Source organism: Castor canadensis, chromosome 8 (genome assembly GCF_047511655.1).
Source record: "Castor canadensis chromosome 8, mCasCan1.hap1v2, whole genome shotgun sequence".
Taxonomy (NCBI): Eukaryota; Metazoa; Chordata; class Mammalia; order Rodentia; family Castoridae; genus Castor; species Castor canadensis.
Genome location: NC_133393.1, coordinates 108,879,080 through 108,902,133, shown reverse-complemented (window position 1 = coordinate 108,902,133; position 23,054 = coordinate 108,879,080). Strand labels below are relative to the sequence as shown.

General features: G+C 41.3%; 1 protein-coding gene across 3 annotated transcripts in view; it reads right to left on the bottom strand.

The window, feature by feature from the left end:
* The window catches only part of Slc35e3 (solute carrier family 35 member E3), a 51,740-nt gene that overhangs the window by 18,681 nt on the left and 10,005 nt on the right, over window positions 1-23,054 (bottom strand). For 2 of the 3 annotated variants that reach the window (XM_074083874.1, XM_020174586.2), the window contains 2 exons: window positions 22,731-22,813; window positions 5,432-18,234 (listed from right to left, as the gene is read on the bottom strand). In XM_074083874.1, coding sequence (XP_073939975.1) covers window positions 18,048-18,234; window positions 22,731-22,813 — 270 coding nt within the window. In that variant the 3' untranslated portion in view covers window positions 5,432-18,047. Of the gene's footprint in view, window positions 1-5,431; window positions 18,235-19,284; window positions 19,918-20,128; window positions 22,814-23,054 lie in introns of those variants that run through there. The other variant, XM_074083873.1, reaches the window with a different exon arrangement.

The window sequence follows — 23,054 nt, the reverse complement described above, 5'->3', positions numbered from 1 at the left end:
TTGGTTATTTTTGAGAGGTCTGGCATGAGTGACTTTATTTGAACTGTGATGACATTCCCTCTTGTCTCCAAACTGCTTGTCTCTGAGCAGTCTCCGCTGAAGATCTGTCTCCCATCCAAGTACTAACCAGGCCCAACCCTGCTTAGCTTCTGAGATCAGATGAGATTGGGTACATTCAGGGCGGTATGGCCATAGACTGAAGATCTTTCTTGATTGGTCAGTTTCTTCCTTCATCATGAGGATTTGTTCTTGCCTGGATTTTGTTTGTTTGATTGGTTTTGATCCCATGTTGGGGAGGAAATAATGTGCAGATCAGGTGGGAGCCAGTGCCAACTAGACCCTTTTGGCCAAATTTAAGCCACAAAGAGGCTTAGAAGGAGTGGCCCTTAGGCAATGGGCTTTTAGACAAGGACAATATAGAACAAAAACAAAAGCAGATGTCTAAAAAGATAACCTGGTTGACACATAAGCACCTATTAGAGCAATTTTTTATGGATTTGATTGTAAATGCCCCAGAAAGATCAGAACTGTAATAGCAAAAACATAAAAAAGCCTTGGTTAAAATTTTGATGGACAATTTAGCAACTAACAGAGCAGTATATCAGTACCATTAACTTTTGTTACCGTGTTTATCTAAATTTTGTATTTAGAAGGCTTGGTATACTTGAAAAACATAAATATATTTAGTATGAGGAACCTGCAATAGCATCATAGCTCTACAGAGGTTATACATACATATTAGTTTAGTTGTTCTTGAAGTAAAACCTTAGATTTTTATCAGTTGTAGGGGGGAACAACAGTTTTAGTAAACCCAAATACCCCAGTCACAGACATATATAGGATACCGACTGCATTAGAAACACCCAAGACAACAGTTGTTTAACCATGAGGTCATCTAGAAAATTTTATATAAACTGTTAGAAAATAAGAGGCTCAAACACCAGTACAGGGTTTATTGTTCAGGCAGGAGCCCTGTGGAGAGGGACCCCAGCAAGAGAGATAGAGCCCATTGCCATACACAATTTTGGGCTAGATATAGGGGGCTACACTATCTCCACTCCTATTCAACATAGTACTGGAATTCCTAGCCAGAGCAATTAGGCAAGAAGAAGGAACAAAAGGAATACAAATAGGTAAAGAAACTGTCAAAATATCCCTATTTGCAGACGATATGATCCTATACCTTAAAGAACCAAAAAACTCTACTCAGAAGCTCCTAGACACCAGCAATAACTATAGCAAGGGAGCAGGATATAAAATCAACATAAAAAAATCATTAGCATTTCTATACACTAATAATGAACAAACTGAGAAAGAATATATGAAAACAATTCCATTTACAATAGCCTCAAAAAAAATCAAATACCTAGGTGTAAACCTAACAAAGGATGTGAATGACCTCTACAAGGAAAACTATAAACTTCTGAAGAAAGATTGAGGAAGACTAGAGAGTGGAGAGATCTCCCATGCTCATGGATTGGTAGAATCAACATAGTAAAAATGTCTATACTCCCAAAACTAATCTACATATTTAATGCAATTCCCATCAAAATTCCAATGACATTCATTAAAGAGATTGAAAAATCTACCGTTAAATTTACATGGAAACGCAAGAGGCCACAAATAGCCAAGGCAATACTCAGTCAAAAGAACAATGCTGGAGGTATCACGACACCCGACTTCAAACTATATTACAAAGCAGTAACAATAAAAACGGCATGGTACTGGCACAAAAACAGACATGAAGACCAGTGGAACAGAATAGAGGACCCAGATAAGAAGCCACACAACTATAACCAACTTGTCTTTGACAAAGGTGCTAAAAATATACGATGGAGAAAAGACAGCCTCTTCAACAAAAACTGCTGGGAAAACTGGTTAGCAGTCTGCAAAAGACTGAAACTAGATCCATGTTTATCACCCTATACCGATATTAACTCAAAATGGATCAAGGATCTTAATATTAGACCCCAAACTCTAAAGTTGGTACAGGAAAGAGTAGGAAATACTCTGGAATTAATAGGTATAGGCAAGAACTTTCTCAATGGAACCCCTGCAGCTCAGCAACTAAGAGATAGCATAGATAAATGGGACTTCATAAGACTAAAAATCTTCTGCTCAACAAAAGAAATGGTCTCTGAAGTGAAGAGACCAGCCACAGAGTGGGAGAAAATATTTGCCAGCTACACATCAGACAAAGGACTGATAACCAGAATATATAGGGAACTCAAAAAACTAAATTCTCCCAAAGTTAATGAACCAATAAAGAAATGGGCAGGTGAACTAAACAGAACTTTCTCAAAAGAAGAAATTGAAATGGCCAAAAAACACATGAAAAAATGCTCACCATCTCTAGCCATAAAGGAAATGCAAATTAAAACCACACTAAGATTCCATCTCACCCCTGTTAGAATAGCCATCATCAGCAACACCACTAACAACAGGTGTTGGTGAGGATGCGGGGGAAAAAGGAATGCTCTTACACTGCTGGTGGGAATGTAAACTAGTACAACCACTCTGGAAAAAAATTTGGAGGCTACTTAAAAAGCTAAACATTGATCTACCATATGATCCAGCAATACCACTCTTGGGGATATACCCAAAAGAATGTGACACAGGTTACTCCAGAGGCACCTGCACACCCATGTTTATTGCAGCACTATTCACAATAGCCAAGTTATGGAAACAGACAAGATGCCCCACCACTGACAAATGGATTAAGAAAATGTGGTATTTATACACAATGGAATTTTATGTAGCTATGAAGAAGAACAAAATGTTATCATTTGCTGGTAAATGGATGGAATTGGAGAACATCATTCTGAGTGAGGTTAGCCTGCCTCAAAAGACCAAAAACCGTATGTTCTCCCTCATATGCGGACATTAGATCAAGGGCAAACACAACAAGGGAACTGGACTTTGATCACATGATAAAGCGAGAGCACACAAGGGAGGTATGAGGATAGAGGTAAGACACCTAAAAAACTAGATAGCATTTGTTGCCCTCAACGCAGAGAAACTAAAGCAGATACTTTAAAGCAACTGAGACCAATAGGAGAAAGGGACTAGGAACTAGAGAAAAGGTTAGTTAAAGAAGAATTAACCTAGAAGGTAACACACATGTACAGGAAATCAATGTGAGTCAACTCCTTGTATAGCTATCCTTATCTCAACTAGCAAAAACCTTTGGTCCTTCCTATTATTGCTTATACTCTCTCTTCAACAAAATTAGAGAATAAGGGCAAAATAGTTTCTGCCGGGTAGCGAGGGGGTGGTGGGGAGAGGGAGAGTGCTTGAGGGGGTAAGGGAGGGGGTGGGGGAAGGAGGGAGAAATAACCCAAAATTGTATGCACATATGAATAAAATAAAAATTAAAAAAAAAGATATAGGGGGCTAGTGGATAAGTACCAGGAAGGTCACTAAGGGATACTGTTGCTGGGCAACCAAGAAAGATAAGTTGTAGTTAGGTCACTGTCTGCCCAACTGTCCTTGGCATCCATGTGGGGAGATAAAGGTTAACAACTGTCTCTTTGTCAGTCTTTGGTGTTGAGTGGGGATTTTCTAGTAAGCCATCTGTAAGGAGGGGAATGGGTCTAGTCTTAACATGGGTGTCCTCATTGTTAACCCCAACATAAACCTACTCTTAAATGAACATGACTCAGTTACCTTAGAAGTTAAAACCCTGACAAAAATCATCAGAGAATGCAGGTAAATATTTATGGGGACTAAATGTGGAGTTAGGAAACCTAATGGCCAAGAATCATGGCTCAAATGTTGATAAGGGATCATATCCCAGATTGTTGACATGAACACATAGCTCATGAAATACAGCAGGATCCCACCAACCTGTAGTCAATGGAGGCCCCCTAAAATAACAGGCCCAATCTGGTCATCCCAGGCCAAAAATTCCATCTGCCTGACATGTGGAATGAGTAGGACTAACATCTCCACTCTGTTGAGTCCAATAAAAACTGGAGGTCTAGTGTAGTGCTCCTTTCTGAGTTTTTTATTTTTTATCTTATATGGAGGGTGCACTTTGGTCTTTTTTTTTTTTTTACTTTGCTTTACATAAGTAAATCTGTCTCAATCCTCATATCAGTGTAGCAGCACTCCCTGTGCTCAGCTGCCTCTTGCCACTTTGTGTTTTAATAAACTCTTGTTGTCTTGATAAATTTGTGGATTAACCTATACCACCAAAAATTCCTGACAGTTGTTTTGACAAAACAAAAACATTTTTAAGACAGTTTTTGCAAATGCTATTAAGAATAATATTTTTAAGTTAGTCTTATTGTTATGAGCTTAGAGAATTAAGTTTTAGTTTAACATCAATACATTAAATTTGACCTTACAAAAACCTTTAATGTAACTGGATTTTAGTCAACTCAATCATGTACATAAGCATTAATAAGCTCCATCTTTTTATGGCAACTTACTCTATACCTTTATGACAACTTATTTTGTATCCCCTGGGGGAGTTTGTCTTTATCTTTTTTTAATTTAAAAGTATTTTATCCTTTTATTTTAAAAATCATACCTTTAATATCATATCTATATTATATATATGTTATTTGTAGAAATTAACTTATAAAACCTTTTAACTTAGAACCTTATATTTGTATGGAAAAAAAACAGAAAGAAAGCAACCTTAAAATTATTTTTTGTATAAAAACAACTTATAGAAAGCCCATTTGTTAATAGACCCATGTATTATAAGAGAGAATTAAATTTCAGATTTTATTTATGACAGAATGAAACAGGCTAGGGTCATTTTTAACTACCCAAATTTTAAGATTTCTGTTGCAGACTGTAGCCTCCCTTTTCTTTTTTCTTCTCCGGTTTAAGCCAGAGTGTTAACCCCTGAATGCTTGCATCGTAGTGAGACCTGATTGAAATAAGTTTGAAAACCTGTTTTCTTAAAAGTAGCAGAGCATAATAATAATTTTTTACATTTACTTTATAATAAGAACCATCCTCAAGATGTTTACATATTTAAATGCAAAAAGCTTAAGCAGTTTGTAACAGAGATCTTTAAAACAAACACCCTGGTTTTTTTGTTACTTTGAATATCACATTAAGCTTATAACAGCAGTTTAAGAACCATTTTGAAGATGCTTACATATATACATACAAACACAATTAGAGTGCACTCTCAAAAAAAAAAAAAAAAAGTTTAAATTATACCCAGAGGGCTATCTGGTGGAATGGTGGATGATGCATCTGTTCTCTTGGGAGTCTCCGCTCTTTGGAACTGAAATTTTTGTTATCCATCCCCTAACCTCAGTTGTGACTATTTCCCAGGAAAAGCTCAACCCCCTCAACTCTCGGAGGTATCTTACACACTTTTGTCTAATTCCCTTAACCTAAGAGCCCCGGTGAACAATCTCCCCTTCTGCATCCTGAAGCAGGCCTGAATTTGAACCCGGGTTCTTACCAGTATGAAGAGCAGTGCTCCTAAGTTGGTTCCTGAGCCTCAGTGGGTTCCGTTGTGCATCTGAGACCCTCACCCAGACTTGCTGGGAGCATGAATCCCCTCTCCGGATTAAGCTGTCTGTTGGCACCTGGTGGGATCTCCTCCCAGTGGTCTGGGGGATGCACCCTGGTGACAAGGGAGGTGATGATTCACCATCTTCCATAATCCCAGCAAATGCCCAAGTAATGTTGCAGGAAATTATGAGCTGAGATAGGAATCTCTGTGGCAGATTAGCAGGAAGCAACATTTATTGTGCCAGCACAGACCCAGCGGACTCGTGTCCAAAGGCTGCTTCCCGAGAACAAAGGTGCCTCACCTTATGTACCCTTGCAAGCAGGTTACAGAAGCTAAAAGCAAAGCTCAACCCACATATGGCTGCATATGACTTCATTGGCTGTTTCATTTCCCCTGTGCTATGTGACCTTCATGTTTCAATTCTTTAAGTTTTAGCTCTCTGCTTTGCCATCGCCTCCCCCTGCCTCGTCATCAAAACACCAGCCTGTCTGTTTCTTTTCTGCCCCCCTCTTTCCCACAACAGTGGAGCACTTGCCTGTCGTGTGAGGTTCTGGGTTCAAACCCCAGGACCAGGAGGTTAGCAAGGATAATGAAAACTGACAGACACTGTGAGTAGCCATCAGTTGATTACTCAGAGCTGTAGTGTTTTGGTACAGTTGGTGGTATGTTCACATTTTGTTCATTTATGCATCATTGTGTAACATTTTCGTATTTGGCCATGTTCTCTGGCCAGTAAATTGAGAACTCTGAAATGTAAGAAACTGTCTTCCACTTCTTTCTACTTTTCTAGGTATAGTACAGTGTTTTTCATGCAGGAAACTCAATCCATGCTGCTGACTGAATAAAAAGACTTTTTTCTGTTTTTCTGTTTTGGCTGGGGTTGTAGCTCAGTAGTAGAGTATTTGCTTAGCATGCACACAGTCCCGGGTTCAGTCCCCAGCACCACAACAATAAAAGGAGCTATTATTTGAGTGTAAGTAATTGAGAAACTCCCTTTGTTAGTTTGCTTCATCCATGGACTTTGTGTTCCTTTATTCATAGCATCTAACCATGTCCCTGACTTAACCCATGCTCAATTAAGTATTTGCAGAACAGTCAATAAAAGACCAAATGAATGCATAAATTTCTTACTGAACTGATACATGTCCAGTTAAACCACTCATTGAGTATTTGGTCACTCAACAGTGACCAGCCCTCCCCTCACAGAGCTTGCCATCTAGTAAGTACTACAGAAGTCAGAGGGAGAGCACTAACCTAGTAGATCCTGTCCTTTGTTGTGAGGAGGGAAAGGCACATGTCAAAGGCTTGATTTAGCCATGTCATTTCCAGAAGCTCAGAGCAACATTCCTTGGTGTGTAGATGCTAGAGTCTGTTATTATTCTGGGATTGCAGGTGGCTGAACCCCAGAGGGGTTTGTCTTAGAAGATAACACAATTCTGCTGCAGTCCGCAGGACAGAATGGCTTATAACTTAAGGACGGAATCTGACCTTAAGGGATTGTGAGCTTTTGAGCTAGTTTCTATCTTCCACCTGGTGCCTGTGAAATGGGGTGTTGTAGGCTGACAGGGAGCAAAGCAGTGAAGATGCCACAAAGATAAGATTAAAGAGAATGTGTTGGAACTGCACAAACATCTCCAGATGTCAAACAGTGGTGGCACTGCCCTTGTTTGGGAGAAGGCTGTTCTTTCCTACCAAAGCCGACAGTTACAGGTCCTCACCCCTGGGGTCTCAGGTGAGACTTGGTCCTAGAGAGGGAATTCGACCTTCCTCCTGTCTGGGTGAATCTGGCAGCAAGACTTTGTACCTCTCTAACCTCTTTGTTGAACCATGATGAAAATTAGAAGAATCACTCAATGACCAATACTGAGGAATTGTACAGAGTAGATCATGTAGTTCCACAGCTTATTGCTCCTGGTGTATAACTCATTTAGAATTAGACAAACCCTTCAAAAAGATGCAATGCATCTGTCATTGCACAAATTAAGGGAGACTTTTCAGGGGAATTATTTACAGAAATTTCTTTCCTCTGAGTTTGTGGCTACTGTTGCTTACATGGTAGATTCCAATAAGGTGTCAGAGTGGCTTTGATAGCTTCTGGTTCTCTTGAGCCACAGCAAAGAGAGAGAAATAAGACCTCCCCTCTTTCTCTTCTTTTCCCTCTCCTCTCCTCTCCCCTCCTCTCTTTTCTCCTCTTTCCATCTCTCCTTTCATCTCTGTTCTTCTGTCTGTGTCTTTGTCTCTGTCTCTTTCACACATGCACACACACAAGTACACACCCTTTTTCTTACACATCTTTTTTTATGCATTAAGAGGATTTTTTAATCAGTTAAGTGATTTTCTCCATAACTGCCCTCCTTCTTTTCATTCCCAAAAGCTAAGCTCTTTCCTGCCTTACAGCTTTTTTCTTTGTTGTATCATCTTGTCAAAAAACTTTTCCCACCCCATTTCAACAGAGTTTTTTCCTCAGAGTGGCCTTCTCAAAAACAGTCACCCCATCCAGTAACTGTCAGTCACACTCCCTGGCTCATTTTCTTCATGGAATTGAGCAGGCTCTGATAGTGCAAATGCAGCAGTGGGTAAAATTGTGTGACTCAAGGCTAGGGCTCCAGCTGTACTAGCAATCATTGTAGGGCTATTTGTCAGACCTCGTTGTGACAAATACCTAAGAAGAATCAACTTAAAAAGGAGGAAATATTTATTTTGCTCATGATTTCAAAGGTTTCAGTCCATGACTGGCTTGTTCCATTGCTGTGGGACTGTGGTGAGACAGAACATAATGGAAGGGAGCAAGAGATGAAGCAAAGTCACTCACCTCATGGTGGACAGGAAGCAGAGAGAGCGGTAACAGGAAGGGGTGGGGACAAGATATATCTTTCAAGAGCCCACCCCTTCCCCAGTGAGCTACTTCTCCAACAAGGCCCCAACTCCTACTTTTCCCCACCTCCCAATAATGCCGTCATATGAACCCATCAAAGGATTAATCCATTGATTAGGTCAGTGCCCTCAGGATCTATCACTTCCTAAAAGTCCATCAACAGGCAAACAAGCCCCCAGTGCATCAGGCTGTGGGAGACATTTCATATTTAAATGTAACAGTAGTATCCTTCATCACTGTGCATTCAACAATTTTTTTAAAAGTGCCAATTTCACTTAGATTCACTTAGCTTGCCCTTGAAGAAGCAGCCAAAGTTATTAATTTTATTTAGCCTTGACCCTTGATTGCACACTTTTTTAGGACTTAGTCAGATAAAATGGGAAGCCCACACAACATAAGCATTTCTGCTGCAGGCCAAGATGTGCACATAGGTCATCGCACGGAAAAGCTCCCCTGGGAAGAAAATTCAAGCTGGAGTAAATTGCTTTTTCATGAGACCATTTTTACTTGAAAGCACAACAGTAAACTACAGAAAAGGGTACTGAACAAAAGACATTGTTTTGAGAATTACCAGCTTAAAGATGATAAAGACAAGGTCTAATATGTGTTTCACCCACTAGGGACAGACAAGTTTTCTGCTGTAAGGGAAAATAAAAGATTTAAGAATAAAGGTCAGAATTGTGGTTTGCTGAATACTTTTCCCAAAGCTAGAGGCTGGAAGGAGAAACACAGGTCAAAAGGAGACGCATTAACTAAAGAAACATGTCAGCTGGTGCTCATGCCTGTAATCCCAGCTACTCAGGAGGCAGAGATCAGGAGGATTTCAGTTTGAAGCCAGCCTGGGCAAACAATTCTGCAAGACACTATCTTGAAAAAATCCATCACAGAAAAGGGCTGGTAGAGTGGCTCAAGATGTAGGCCCTGAGTTCAAACTCCAGTACTGCAAGAAAAAAAGAAACAACTCTGCAAAGCAGTTTTATTAGTAGTGAAGCAGAGTGACTATGGACTAGAAGCCAAAATGTAGAAACCATCTTGTTTAATGATAATGGGTTTTATCTCAGCAAAAGGAGATTCTCCTTACACTAATACAAGTCCTTACTTTTCTCCTTTTATAAAGAATCCTTGCTCACCTACAGAATTTTTAGTGCAAGAACATTCAGAATTGGCAAGTGGCACTATCAGATACCCTTAATTACAAATTTGTCAAAATTATGAGACTGACGATTAATTTTCACCTCTATGTCACATATATTGTTACAATTATCCCCAAAGTGACTTAAGTTTATATTACAATCACAGATCTTACACTTTTTAAAATAATGCTCTTAACTAAGTTCAACCTAAATTTTTTTCCAAAATAAATGCACTATAATCAGTTTATCCAATGCTTTCCTATTCCCCCCCTCCCTCTTCTGACTGCACGTGTGTTAGCCCAGAGTCTGTGTCTGTTCCCTCTGAATCAATGCTGTCTTTAAAAGTAGACTCTGGAGAAGACAAGCCTCCTTTCTGTCATAGACCAGAGGGCAGCAAACTGCATTCCTTCAGCTTTGGGTGTGGTGTAGGAAATTCTTCAAATTAGAAAAGAAGTAAGTCTTTCAAAATAGCATACAGAACTTCTTTTCAATCTTTTACGAAAACTGACTAGGACTGGAGGTGTGGTTCAAGCAGTAGAGTGCCTGCTTTGCAAGCATGAAGCCCTGAGTTCAAACCCCAGTCCCACCAAAAAAACCCAAAAAACAAAAAATAAAACACAAAGTTCTGTGAAGACTAAGTAGGACAGGGTAGAGTCTTTAGAGTGCTGGGAGCGACGGTGAGATGGGATGGGGGGCTGAGGTTGTGGCTAGATGGTAGGGCACTTGCCTAGTATGAGTAGGCTCTGAGTTTGATCGCCAGCACTACACACACACACACACACACACACACACACACACACACTCAAAGTGAGGCTTTGAGTTTTGAGGAAGGGATATAAGGAAATAACAACCAAAGCACTGCTGGGGAAAGAGCTTCCAGACAGAGCTTGAGCAAGTGTCCTGAGGCAGTGGCCTGCCCATAACGCTCAAGGGGCAGCGTGAAGGTCAGCATGTACCTGCAGGAGAGACCAGGTGAGAGAGGAAACAGATCATAAACTATCTGTCCCAGAGGATGCTGGGAAAATTTGGTTAAATAAAAAGGGGACACCATTGCAGGGCTTCAAGGGTGACATGACAGGCCCACTTTGGCTGTTGAGAACTGGTGTTCTGGGAACAGGCTATGGGGAGCAAGGGGAAAAGTGGAAGATCCTTCAGGAGGCCACCGCAGTAATCATGGGAATGGTATGAAGAGGTGGACCCTGGATACTTACAAGTAGAGACAACCAGGTTTCTTGCCAGATTGAGCAAGGTGAAAGAGAAGCCAATAGTGGCTCCAAGATGCTTCTGAGCACTTGGAAACACAATGCTGTGGGAAGTGGATTTGGGGCGGGGGATGATCAGTTTAGTTCCAGGCATGATCAGTTGAGTTTGCACAATAGACTTCCTTGGGAAGTTGTTAATGTGTAGGCTGTTGGATGAATGAATTGGATATGTGATGTCCCAATCTTATTGACCACTTACTTTTTTTGTTCTCCCACTCACCTGTAAGGCTCTAGGAGCTTGGAGAGGTCTGGAAATTCAAAGGCCCTAACATGAGACCTGCTTTAAGGCAAGCAACCAAAATGGCCAGGCAGAGTTAACTACGAAGCTAGCCTAATTCACTCACCTTGAGGCCAAAGCTCTGGTCATCTCACCTTATTGGTGGGGCAGTTCTTCTCAGACTGAGAAGGATCAGTGTTTCAATTTCAAACCTTTTGTAGAATACAAAATGATGCTTCTAGCCAGGTGCTCTGAAAGCCTGAAATCTCAGTTACTCAGGAGCCTGAAGCAGTAAGACTGTCAATCAAGGCCAGCCTGGGAGTCACTCAGTGAGACCCTGCCTCAACATGTATGTGTAGATATGCATTTTCTTTCTTTCTTTCTTTTTTGTGGTGAGTCTGGGGCTTTATCTCAGGACTTCAACATTTACAAAGCAGGTGCTTTTCTGCTTGAGCCATATCCAGTTCCTGTCTCAATAAATTACAAAACAATTTTTTTAAGGGACTGAGGGTAGAGCTCAGTAAGAAAGTGCTTGCCTACCATGTGCCCTGGGTTCAGTACCCAGCACTACAACAAAAACAAAAAAACAAGCTGGTTGTGATGATTCATGTCTGCAATCTCATCTGTTCAGTAGGTGGAAGCAGGGAGGTCACAAGTTCGAGGCTGAGGTAATGGTGAGACACAAGAACAAAATGAAAACAAAAGAGCAGGGGCATGGTTGAAATGGTAGAGGGCTTGCCTAGCACATGCAAGCCCAGTGTTCAATACCCCGGACAGCACACAAAAACAAATAAAAATAACTTTTGCACATATAAAACCGTATGTCGTGACTGTCAAGGCACTGTTCAAATGCACTTCACTCTTTCTGTATTTACCTTGAGTTGGTAACCATTTGTAGACTGGCACTGGTATGTGGACCGTATCTCAAGTGTACTTGTCTAGAGGAATTTCATTAATTGCATAATCCAGGAGTAGCTCCTAATCTGTGGTGGTCATTCTTTGAGTGAGTATCATTTCTAACAGGTTCCAGGTGAGTATTAACTTTCTGTAATTTTCTGACACCTTAGGTAGGGAAAATCAGACTGTCCCACTTGGATTGAACATCTTCACACCAGAAGAGACCAACGTTGATTGGAATGGAAAGCAGCAAGAGCAGGTCTGTCACATTTCTCCAGAGCCACACAGCGCAGGTTAGGGGAGGAGTGGACAGAAGTAGCTCACGGATTCCCTGAGTGCAAGAAAGACTCACAGGCTTGACCCCCTTGTGAGGAATGCTATTTGAGCACAGCACTGGATGTCCTCCTGATGTTCTTCATGATTTCCCAAGAATAGTCCTGTGTTTGGCTGAAGAATTCTCCAGCCACTCCATGATCCCCTGACCACAATTTCTTCCCCATGTCCACAGTGCTATGGTTCCAGAACACCTAAGTGTTCTGGAAGAACTTGGTCCCAGTACAGAACCAGCCCGAGAGGAACATCCAGGACTCCACAGTGTAGTTTATTAAGGATACCGACAGAAGTGTGCTCAATGGTGCCAGCACGAACAGTGGCTCCCTGAGATGTAGGTCAGAGGGAGAGCTTATACAGTAGACAGGACAAAAGTGACTTTAACCAAGCCAGAACTACTTGGTTTATCTTTAGCCAACATCAGTGACCTCAGGCCCATCTCTGGTGCTGATCCTTGTGGTCATAAATGTACCACTTTAATGGTTTTGTTTGCCTATACTGGGAAACTATGCAGGGGCTGGAGGGACCAGGATAACTCGCAGTTATGGCAGCGGTGATTCAAGATGGCTGGATCCCTACAGAGGACACTGGGAGGCACACCTAGTCCAGCTGTAGCCCGCGGTCTTATGGAAATCCTGGAAGGTTATTAGAGTGGGTTTCTCCTAGCTCCTCATACTGAACTTCTACATTGATGCCCAGTTCCAGGACTTCAGCATGACCTTTCAATCACCGGTGATAGTGTTTTCTTGGTCTATTGACTGAACTTGAAGCAAAATAGGGAAAGTCCGGGATAAAGGGTGACTGAAGATGCGAGACTATGGCTGTGACAAGGGGAGTGTTGGGAATTGAGGATGACCAAAGTTAGGGAATACAAAGGGTGGCAGAGGACAAAGTAGGCCACCTTATTTGGTTGGAACTAGTTTATCACCAAAGACCAGCAATAGCTATGCTAGATTCCATCTGTGAGCCCAGATGGCCACCTGACCGCCCTTTCCCTTACCCACCTAGCCCTCAGGGTTTGGTGCTGTATGGATGGAAGAATGGCTGGGATCAGGCTACCTTCAAGTCTATTTGGACCAGCTACATTTAGTTGTTCCTTCCTGGTTCTAAAGTCTAACACAGGAAGTTCTCCATGCTGGCCCTTTTTTATATAAGATGCTCGTAGGCATGGCTGCAAGTAAAACTGCCCTAACCAAGTAGGGGTTTACTTTTCACCTAAAACAGAAAGCCTGAAGACGCATTTGATGACATCCTTTCAGCAGCTTAGCACTTCTCACCAGGTTCTCTTCACGGCTCCTGTACAGTCATAAGCCAGTCAGCACAATCTTAGAATCCACGTTGAATTCAATCTGGTGGAACAGGAGTAGGCAGTACCAGCCACACCCATCTCTTTAATCAGGAAAGCAAATGCTTCCCTAGAAATCTTTATAGATTTTCAATTGTGTGTTACTGGTGAGATGTTACATGACCACCCCTAAACTACAAGGCAAAAAGCATAAACAGAATATAGCATTGTAGCTTCTAGAGTGGAGGCGAGTAAACAGGAGTGTGTATTTGGTTGGAAAAGCACCTGTGTCTTGCAGTATTTTTGTCTTTCTTTCCCTGTGGTTTTCTGGTTAAACTGTATAGAACATTTTGATTCTTACAAATATGGTCAGTGAGTCCCTCCATAATTCCCTTAAGAACTTCAGTCCAAAAAGGTGGGTCTTGCTTTTAAATTCCAGGCAGAGGCTTAGAGAACCTGACCACTCCTGTAGGAAGTCCTGGTTGTGGAGATCCCAGTAGATGGCCTTAGTATTCTGGCTGTCTCCCAGCTATTCTGTGTGGCCCACCTGTCCCCTCCTGCACCAAATGTAGGCCTGATTTTAAACTGAGAAAAGGGGAATTGGGAAAATAGGAAACTGACTTGGGGGAAGAGGACAAACAGGAAAAGGAAAAGGAAGACGTGGTTGACACAGATCATTTGATTTTAAAAGGAAAAATAAACTCTTATGGGTGCCTTAAAAATTAAACATTTAGGGCTGGGAACCATAGCTCAAGTAATAGTGTGTCTGCCTAGCAAGTGTGAGGCTTAGAGTTCAAACTCCATTATGGCCATCAAAAGAAAGACACAGGAAAGCTTGCTGCATTTCAGAGAGAAAGATTTCACCTTCACATTATTTTACTTCTTTGGTGGAACTGGGCTTGATCTCAGGGACTCATGCTTGCTTGGCAGGCACTGTGCCACTTGAGCCACTCCACCCTAGCAGCCCTTCACGTTACTTTAAAAGGGAGACAAACTTTTGTTTCATTAGTGTCTGCCGATCTGGGAACTGAGGAGAGCAGCTGAACCAGTAGATACACACAGAAGCTGCGCTTCCACTGGCTCTAAGATGCAGGACAAAAGTGGAAACGAGGTCTTCTTTATTCTTAACAGGCAAATTTCAGTCTTTTAATAGGATTTAAAAAATAAGTCCAGTTACATTGGCAACAAAAGGACAGCATGTTTTCTTCCAGAGCACTGGGTCTGGTTTCTCTGTGCTTGGTCCTGCCCGGTCATCTGGTGTATTTTTTCCCAGGAATTTTCTTTTCCATTTGATGATTGTCTTCAGGGCAAAACACGCACATCAGACTGCAGTCCTGGCAGTACACCCTCATCTGTCTTACTCCAACGCTGTCACTGCATTCCTATTAACATATCCCCTGCCCTAATTCTAACCACCTCCAGCCCCAAGTTTTACTTATAGTTAACAGTATGTACATGGCACAAATCAATTTGGCTGTTCTTAGTGTACAGAAATCAAATAATTACTGTGCTGAAATACATTTCTCCAGCCTTTGGGAGATAATTATGTTAATTTAAACACACATAGAAAATGGTTCTTAAACAGATACAATATCTGAGGTTCCTGTGGTAAAGACAAAGCTCTGCACTTATTAGCACAAAAAAATATATCTTTGTAAACTGAGAACCAAATACTATTTAAAACAGAAAACCACATACACTAATCATACAACAGACTGACAAATTGAAATTCCTCAAAATAGATTTTCAGTGAGGCTTTTTATTTTCAATGGGCCAGGAAAAAAAAAAATCCTAAGTATCTAAAAGGAATGTCTGTGTTTTTGTTTTTGTTTTTTTGAGACAGTCTTATTAGTTCAGGCTGACCGTGAACTCTTACAGTCCTGTCTCAGCTTCCTAAAAGCTGGGATTACAGGCATGCACAACCACACCCAGCTTAAATGTTCCTGAATGCTTGCTTGCTTTTTCCTTCCTCCTCCCTTCCTTCCCTTCTTTTTTTGCAGTGCGAGGAAGTATACCCAGGACCCTGTATATGCAGGGCCAGTGCTTTAGCTCTGAGCTACATCCCCCGTCCTTGTGTATTTTTTCCTTGTGGTAAAAAGCACATAAAACAAAATTTATCAACTTACTGAAGGCATAGTTTATATATGTGGCTTTTTTTTTGGGTGGTATTGGGATCTGAACTCAGGACCTTACACTTGCTAAGCAGGTACTCTACCACTTGAGCCACTCCACCAGCATGGCTCTGTCTTAGTTGCTTTCTCACTGAAAGTTTATAAATAATGTTTAAAAAACAATTATTTCAAGAGGAATCATGTCTCAGTTTATTGTGAGATTACCAACAACTGCTTTTAATGTTTAAAATTCAAGATGTTGGGAGGCAGAAATACATTTCTGCAATTAAATATGTGGTACTATATTTGCTTAGGTTAGGAAATCATGTATTTCCTCTATACTTCAAAAAATATTCCTTTAGAAAACCATAGAACTAGACCAGGCATGGTGGCTAATGCCTATGATCCCAGCAACTCAGGAGGTGGAGATCAGGAGGATCTCGGTTTGAGGCAAACCCAGGCAAAAAAATTATGGATACCTCATCTCAATCAATAAACGAAGTGTAGGGGTACCTGCCTGTAATCCCAGCCACTTGGAAAGCTTAACTAGGAGGATCATGGTCCAGGCCTGTCTTGCCAAAAAGCAGGAGACCTTACCTGAAAAATAACGAGAGCCAAAAGGTCTGGGAGTGTAGCCAAAGTGGCACAGTGTCTGCTTAGTAAGCACAAGACCCTGAATTCAACCCCCCATATTGCATTTTAAAAAAAGAGGGAAAAAGAAAATCATAGAACTAGTTAAATGTTAACTAGTTTTCTACTCTTTTTTCAGGCTTTTCTGCTATTTTTTCACCAAGTTTGTAGTTAGTGTTGCGATAGTAATTGTGCTTACTTGCTGAAAAATGTACCTCAACCTCAGTTAAGTAGAGGGCAGGGCACAGGGCGGGGGAGTGGCTGGGTGGCAGAGCGGCCGTCTAGCAAGTGTGAGGCCCTGGGTTCAAACCCCAGCACCACAAAAAAGAAAGGCAGGAAAGGCAGGGCATAATTACCTTTAAGGCCACACAATGCTCCATGGCCATGTCATGTGCATGGGGGAGGGGATGATATTAAGAAATCACTACTAGAAGGTAGAAAAGCAGTGATGAAGCTCTCTTCCATCTGTGGTATTAATGTTCTTTTCTCCTTTTGTGCTAGAGATTGAGCCCAGGGCCTCGCATGCAACAGACACTCCACTACTGGGCAACGCCCCCGCCCTAAGGTCTTTTCTTTGAGCCATTTAAACATGGCGTTACTAATTTTTTCAAACATTCACTGAAAGCTCCAACAGCAGAGAAGATTTAAAAAACTGTAAGGTTTTTTTCTGGATTACATGACTTTCTTCTTCAAGACAGGGTCTCACTGGGTTGCCCAGGGTGGCTTCAAATGCCTGGGCTCAGGCAAGCTTCTCACCTTAGCCTCCCAAGTAGTAGAGATCACGGTGTGCACCACTGTCCTGTGCCTGGTGTACATACGACTTTTTTTTTTTTTTTTTTTTTTGTGGTACTGAGGCTGGAACTCAGGACCTGCACCTTGAGTCACCTCTCCAGCCCTTTTCTGTGATTTTTTTTTTTTTTGAGATAGGGTCTCACGAACTATTTGCCCAGGCTGGCTTCAAACCTCTGGCCTCCTGAATAGCTAGGATTATAGATGTGAGCCACTGGCACCCGGCATTGTATGAGTCTTACATCAATTTTCTGCTAGGAAAAAAAAAGACAAATTGCAACAAATTTTTTTAAAAAGTTGTAAAATCCCACATTCTTTTGAAAAATACTAAGAAAATGAAATTCCACCTTTGCTTAAAAATTTTTTTCTACTAGAAAAGTAGTACTTTTAGAATTGGATTGTTTTATGATCTTCTATAAATTTTGCTTTCTATAAACATTTCATTTCTATAAACAAAATAATCAAGAAATTGAACTAACTCCTCTAAAATAGAAATTCTACATATTATTTCTGCCTTGAGGACTGGGGGTATAGCTCAGTGGAATAATTTTCCTAGCAAGTGTAAGGCCCTGGGTTTATTCCCCAGCACGGCTTAAACACTTTGGCCAAAATTATAGTAAGTGTCACATTGGAAATCATCAGTTCCAAGAGCATGATCACTGGAAAGAAAGCCCCCCACATCTGTACTGCTGGAATAAAAATCCTTTGCTCATTATTACACACCTTTAACTTTCATGTACTTTACTTGGTATACCCAAACCATCCTATATATTTCATACAGCTCCTCCATCCTGCATGCTGGGCAGGTGCTGTGGCCTGAAGCTGTATTCCTGGCCTCACGGATCATCTTTGAAAAGAAGTGTGAACCATTTTGGTTTTAGAGAATTAAATTTTTAAATGGTACTAAAAAAAGTCATACGAGAATAAAATCTGTGTTACTCCTTGTAATCACTGTATTTTTTCTTTTTTGAAAGTACTTTATATACTTAACATTTCTTATGTTCTTGGGCAACTTTCTTTTCTCCACAAAAACTCAGGGACGCTGTGCCAGCTTACTCTTGCTTCCTTCCTGCTCACTGAGTTTAAAGCGGGTATAGGCAAGGATCCCAAACAGTGTACATAAAATGCCAAGACCCTGGGTAACGGACAGCGGATCCCTAAATAAAACGTGTCCTCCACATAATGTAATGCAGAACTTGAAGTGTCCAAACATGTTATACCTGAGGTTTTCAGATAAGGATAAAAAGAGTAACAAGCGAGATACTAGGTGCACGTGCACACGCGTGCATGCACGCACACTCACGTGCACAGAGCAAAGGCTTCCTGTGGCTGGAAAGAATGGCGTGGAACAGACTGAATAGCAGCCACGCCACCTAAGGAACAGGAACTTTAGTGAAGAGCTGGGCCAATTTTAGTTTCTTCAGGTAGGCACTGGCAATTTAAAAGTGACAAGATGGTGATACTGCACTCTCCTGTGCTGGCCTCAGCCCACGCACATCACGAAAGTGACGAGACCACCTCAAGCGTTCTCGTTGACCTCTCCAAAGAGGGTACAACACAAGGTGAGGAAAGAAATTTCAGAGCAAGGCACAGAGAAGGTACTTTGTACCAGAGTTCATGGTTATAAAGTGGAGTGGCATTTCTAGTAAACTTTCCCTGCCAGTGTGCTTAGGGCTAGGGGAAGGGAGAGGAGAAATGCTGAGCACCAAACACTACCACTGCCGCCTTACCTGAGTGTAGCATTTACCATGGCTGCACTCTCCCCTCGAGGTTACAGTTGTTGAGGAGCAGAGATTTTAATAACTTGCCCAGATTATAAAGTTTTTAAGTGGCAGAGTTGGAGTTCAAACAGATGGCTTTCTTCAGCTCCAAAGTCCACATTCTAATCACTGCTGGGTTAGTTTTTTCCAAGTTATCATTCATATAAAAAACAAAATGAACACACACATGCACAAGAGAATAGTTCTCTTGCCATATTTTAAGTAGTTACCTTACTGCCCTTCAGATGTATGAGCCTATATACTTTTCCTGCTAACAACACTAGAACTAGCTACCACACTAGGCCTGTTTCCTCATCTATAAAATGAGGGATAATCCTGTTTGTACATCACGAAGTTATTGTGAGGATAACTTCGTAGATGCAAAGCTTCAGCACAGTGAGCACCGGATGTGTCAGCTACAAAAGTTTCCAACAGCAGCATTTTTGCGTAATAAACATCTGATGATGCTTGACACATTCTCACAAACACAACAACCCAACATGGTAAGGATTACTGCCCTCATTTCTTTTATTTATTTAACATTTATTTAGCAGCACTGGAGACCAAACCTAGGGCCTCATGCATGCTGGACAAGCACTCTATACCCCAGCCCTATTTCCCTCACCTCCTAAGTGATCAGAGCAACACCGAGAGCTTGTGCACATGTGCAGTCTCACAGAAGTGGCAGACCTGGCTGTGTCTGACCGCACACTCAGGCTCCTTCCTCTGTTATCTATTTATTTATGGCGGTACTGGGGTTTGGCCTCAGGGCCTCATGCTTGCTAGGGAGGCGCTCTATCACTTGAGCCACTCCACAGCTAGGCTTCTTTTTGTTTGGAGACCCACTCAGCAGCCTGGAACTCATGCTGGGCAGCACAGCACCTGAGGAGAGCACAGGCTAGGTTCGGGGTACTTGCGCTTGCTCCACCCAATGGAGGTGACCTCCTGACACACGATCTTTCCAAGGATGGGTGTTATAATCACAATTCCATATGCCTCAGTCTCGCTTATGAGCTATTTCAAGTGCACTGGCTCAAACACTTCAGCTTTAAATTTCTTACTTCTCAGACTCTCTTTTAAGTTGTTTGTGATCTGTTACAGATGCTTATGCTGAAGGAAAGGCAAATTCTTCAGTGATTCTCTCTATAAATTAAAAACAAAAAGAGAGTAGTCTATACTTGGTATTTCCAAAACCTCTCTCCAATTGTCATTTTGCTCCCATGGGGTTTTTGCGCCAATCTCCCACATGCTCTGTCAAAACCAATAGTGACCTCCACCCCAATTACCAGTCTCCCTGACCTTGACCTGCCAACAAAACCGACACTGATTACACTTTCTCCTTACTTGGACTTACCACCACTCTCTTCCTTCCTTCCACTTGATGGTTCCTTCTTGACTTCTTCCAGCTCATTCCCCTCACCTCTCTGAACTCTTAGTATGAAGGACCCCAGGACTCAATCTTTGGACAGCTCTTCTGCTCAGGTGCTTGGTTATTTCAACCAGTCACCACTTTTAGCCACATTTATATACTACTGCCTCTAGAATATCTTCAGCTTAGACCTTGTTCTTGAACCCTATTTGGATCTATTTATCCAAAATTGAGCATCTGATCTCCCTCTCAAACCTCCATTAAGCTATTCTGTCTTTTTTTGGTTATGCCAAAAGCCACATGAGCCAACCTTGCTCCTTCTCATTCTTCATATCCAAATACTCAGCAAAACCTGCTAGCTCTACTTGGAAATATCTCCAGAATCTAGTCACTTCCACGAACCCACTGTTACCATTCTAGCAACACACTGTCGCCATTTCTAAAGTAGACTACTGCAGTGGACTTCTGACAGTTTCTCTTACCCCTTTTAGTTCAGTTTTTCTCAACTATTGGTGCTTTTGCTATGTGAGCAATGTCTGGAGATATATTTGGTTGCCACAATTGGGGAGGGGGGTGCTACTGATATCTAGTGGCAGAGGCCTGACATGCCGGTCAACATCCCAATGTACAGGTCAGGCCTGCACAGCAAAGCACTGTCCCACCCAAGAGGTCATCAGTAGAGGGTGAGAAATCCCGTCTATTCTCAACACTGTAGGCTACAGTGTTCCTATTAGAACATGCGTAAAGCCACATCCCTCCAGTGGCTTCCCATCTCACCCCAACAGTTCTTACATGAAAGCTCCATTAAGTCTGGGTCCATGGGTACCCTCAGTCTACTTCATTCCCTTTCTCATCCTGCTCCAACAACAAAGGCTTCCCCCCTTCTTCCTGCTGTCACCTCTGCCTGGAATGTTCTTCCTGCCAGTCTGCATGGAGCAACCTCATTTATTTCAGGTCTTTTCTCAAAAGTCACCTTCCCGTTAAGGCCTTCTGACTACCTTTCCTACAACTTAGCCCTGCCCCCAATCTTTTCATGTCTGCTTCCCGCTTTATTTCTTCTCCTTGGCACTTAACATAACACTGCATATGTAGACTTCAAAGTTTTCTTGTTTACAGTCTGTCTTTCTCACCAGAATATAAGCCTTTGAAGGCCAAGAGTTCTATTTGGTTCACTACCATATCCCCAGTGGCTGACAGATAGATGTTTAGTATGTAAACATTCATTAAGTCAATGAATGGTTTATAAAATATTTATTGAATGAATGAATATTTTCAATCAGGACACATTCTTAGATGCCTTGATTTGACAGCATAAGACACAAGTTCTGGGACTAGACTGCATGAGTTCAAATCTGTGCATCACACTTCTTGGCTGTGTGGTTTTTTTTTTTTTTTTGCAGTGCTAGGGATCAAACCCAGGGCCTTGTGCATGCTAGGCAAGTGCTCTACCACTGAGCTACATCTCCATCTCTTCAGCTGAGTGGCCTTAAATGAGTTATTTAACCTCTGTGCCTGTCTCCTTGTCTGTAAAATAAAAATGACAAGATTTTAGCTGGACACCAGCGGCTCATGACCATAACCCCAGCTACTTGGGAAGCTGAGATCAGCAGGATTGTGGTTCAAGGCCAGAGAGGGCAAACAGTCCGAGAGACCCCATCTCCAAAATAACCAGAGCAAAACGGACTGGAGGTGTGGCTCAAGTGGTGGAATGCCTGCTTTTCAAGAGTAAAGCCCTGAATTCAAACCCCACTCCCACCAAAAAAACCCAAAAATCCACAAAAAAAACCCTAACAATTTTATCTCACAGAGCTGCAGTGAGAATGAAATGGGCCAATATATAAAATACTTCTAACAATACATGACACAAAATATTTATTAAGCTTTTAAAAAAAATTGTTAGTATTATTTATTGTGACATCTCAGTCGTCACTCATTTATATAAATCAGTGTGGTCTTATAAACATTACTAATCCCTAGCTAGATCTCTGATCTGGGGAAATCCACTTTGCCTTTACCTAAAAGTAGGGCAAAATGAAATGCAAAGAGAAACAGATAAGAAGAATGGTGAAAATGGGCAGTTGAATTTGACCTTCAACATGATTTCATTTTTTTTACTGAAATATTGAAGCAACCAGGCATACCCATATTCAAATAAGTACAAAGGTACACTCCAAAATCAGATGCCAAAGGTGTGAAACCATCTTTTGTTACATGGGTTAACCATACCTACCTTGTTACTATAGATAACTGAAAATTGATTAAAACTCAAGCCTCTACCTCATTCATTCAACAAATATTACTGAAACCTCTATCTGCAAGGAAATTTAATTTTTATTAGGGAAAAGGTCACTTATTACTTAAGAAAATTTAAAATCTACAGAAAGTAAACTCATTTCCTCAGTTCTTATTTCTTAAAAATCTGTGGACTTAGTGTGGAAAGGTAAAAGACTAAAAGTAACCCATGCTACTCAACTTAGGCCATGCAATAGTTAGAGTAAGACTTAACTAAGGTAACAAACGTGAAATGTGAAATGTGTTTTGGAAAACAGAAACTATATACATTTGTAAGGTATTATGAAAAGGATACGTGACTGGTGAAGTGTTCCCAATGATCCAATAAATTGATAAGTTCACCATGAAGGCTATGACTCCAGATAGCAGCACCATAAGCTACAAATAAACCAAGAGAATCATTAATGCAAAGCAGCGCAGTGATTACAGTCATGGGAAAATACAGTCCACTAGGCATTTAAAAATTCAATTACCAACCTTTAGAAACAAGATTTTAAAAAGAGAAACAACTGGGGAAACAGCAAGAATTTGAAAATAAATGGGCAGAATGAAGTGTTAAAAAATGTAACCATCCACAAGAATCAATAGACAATTCTGCAATAACTACTTGTCTTTAAAT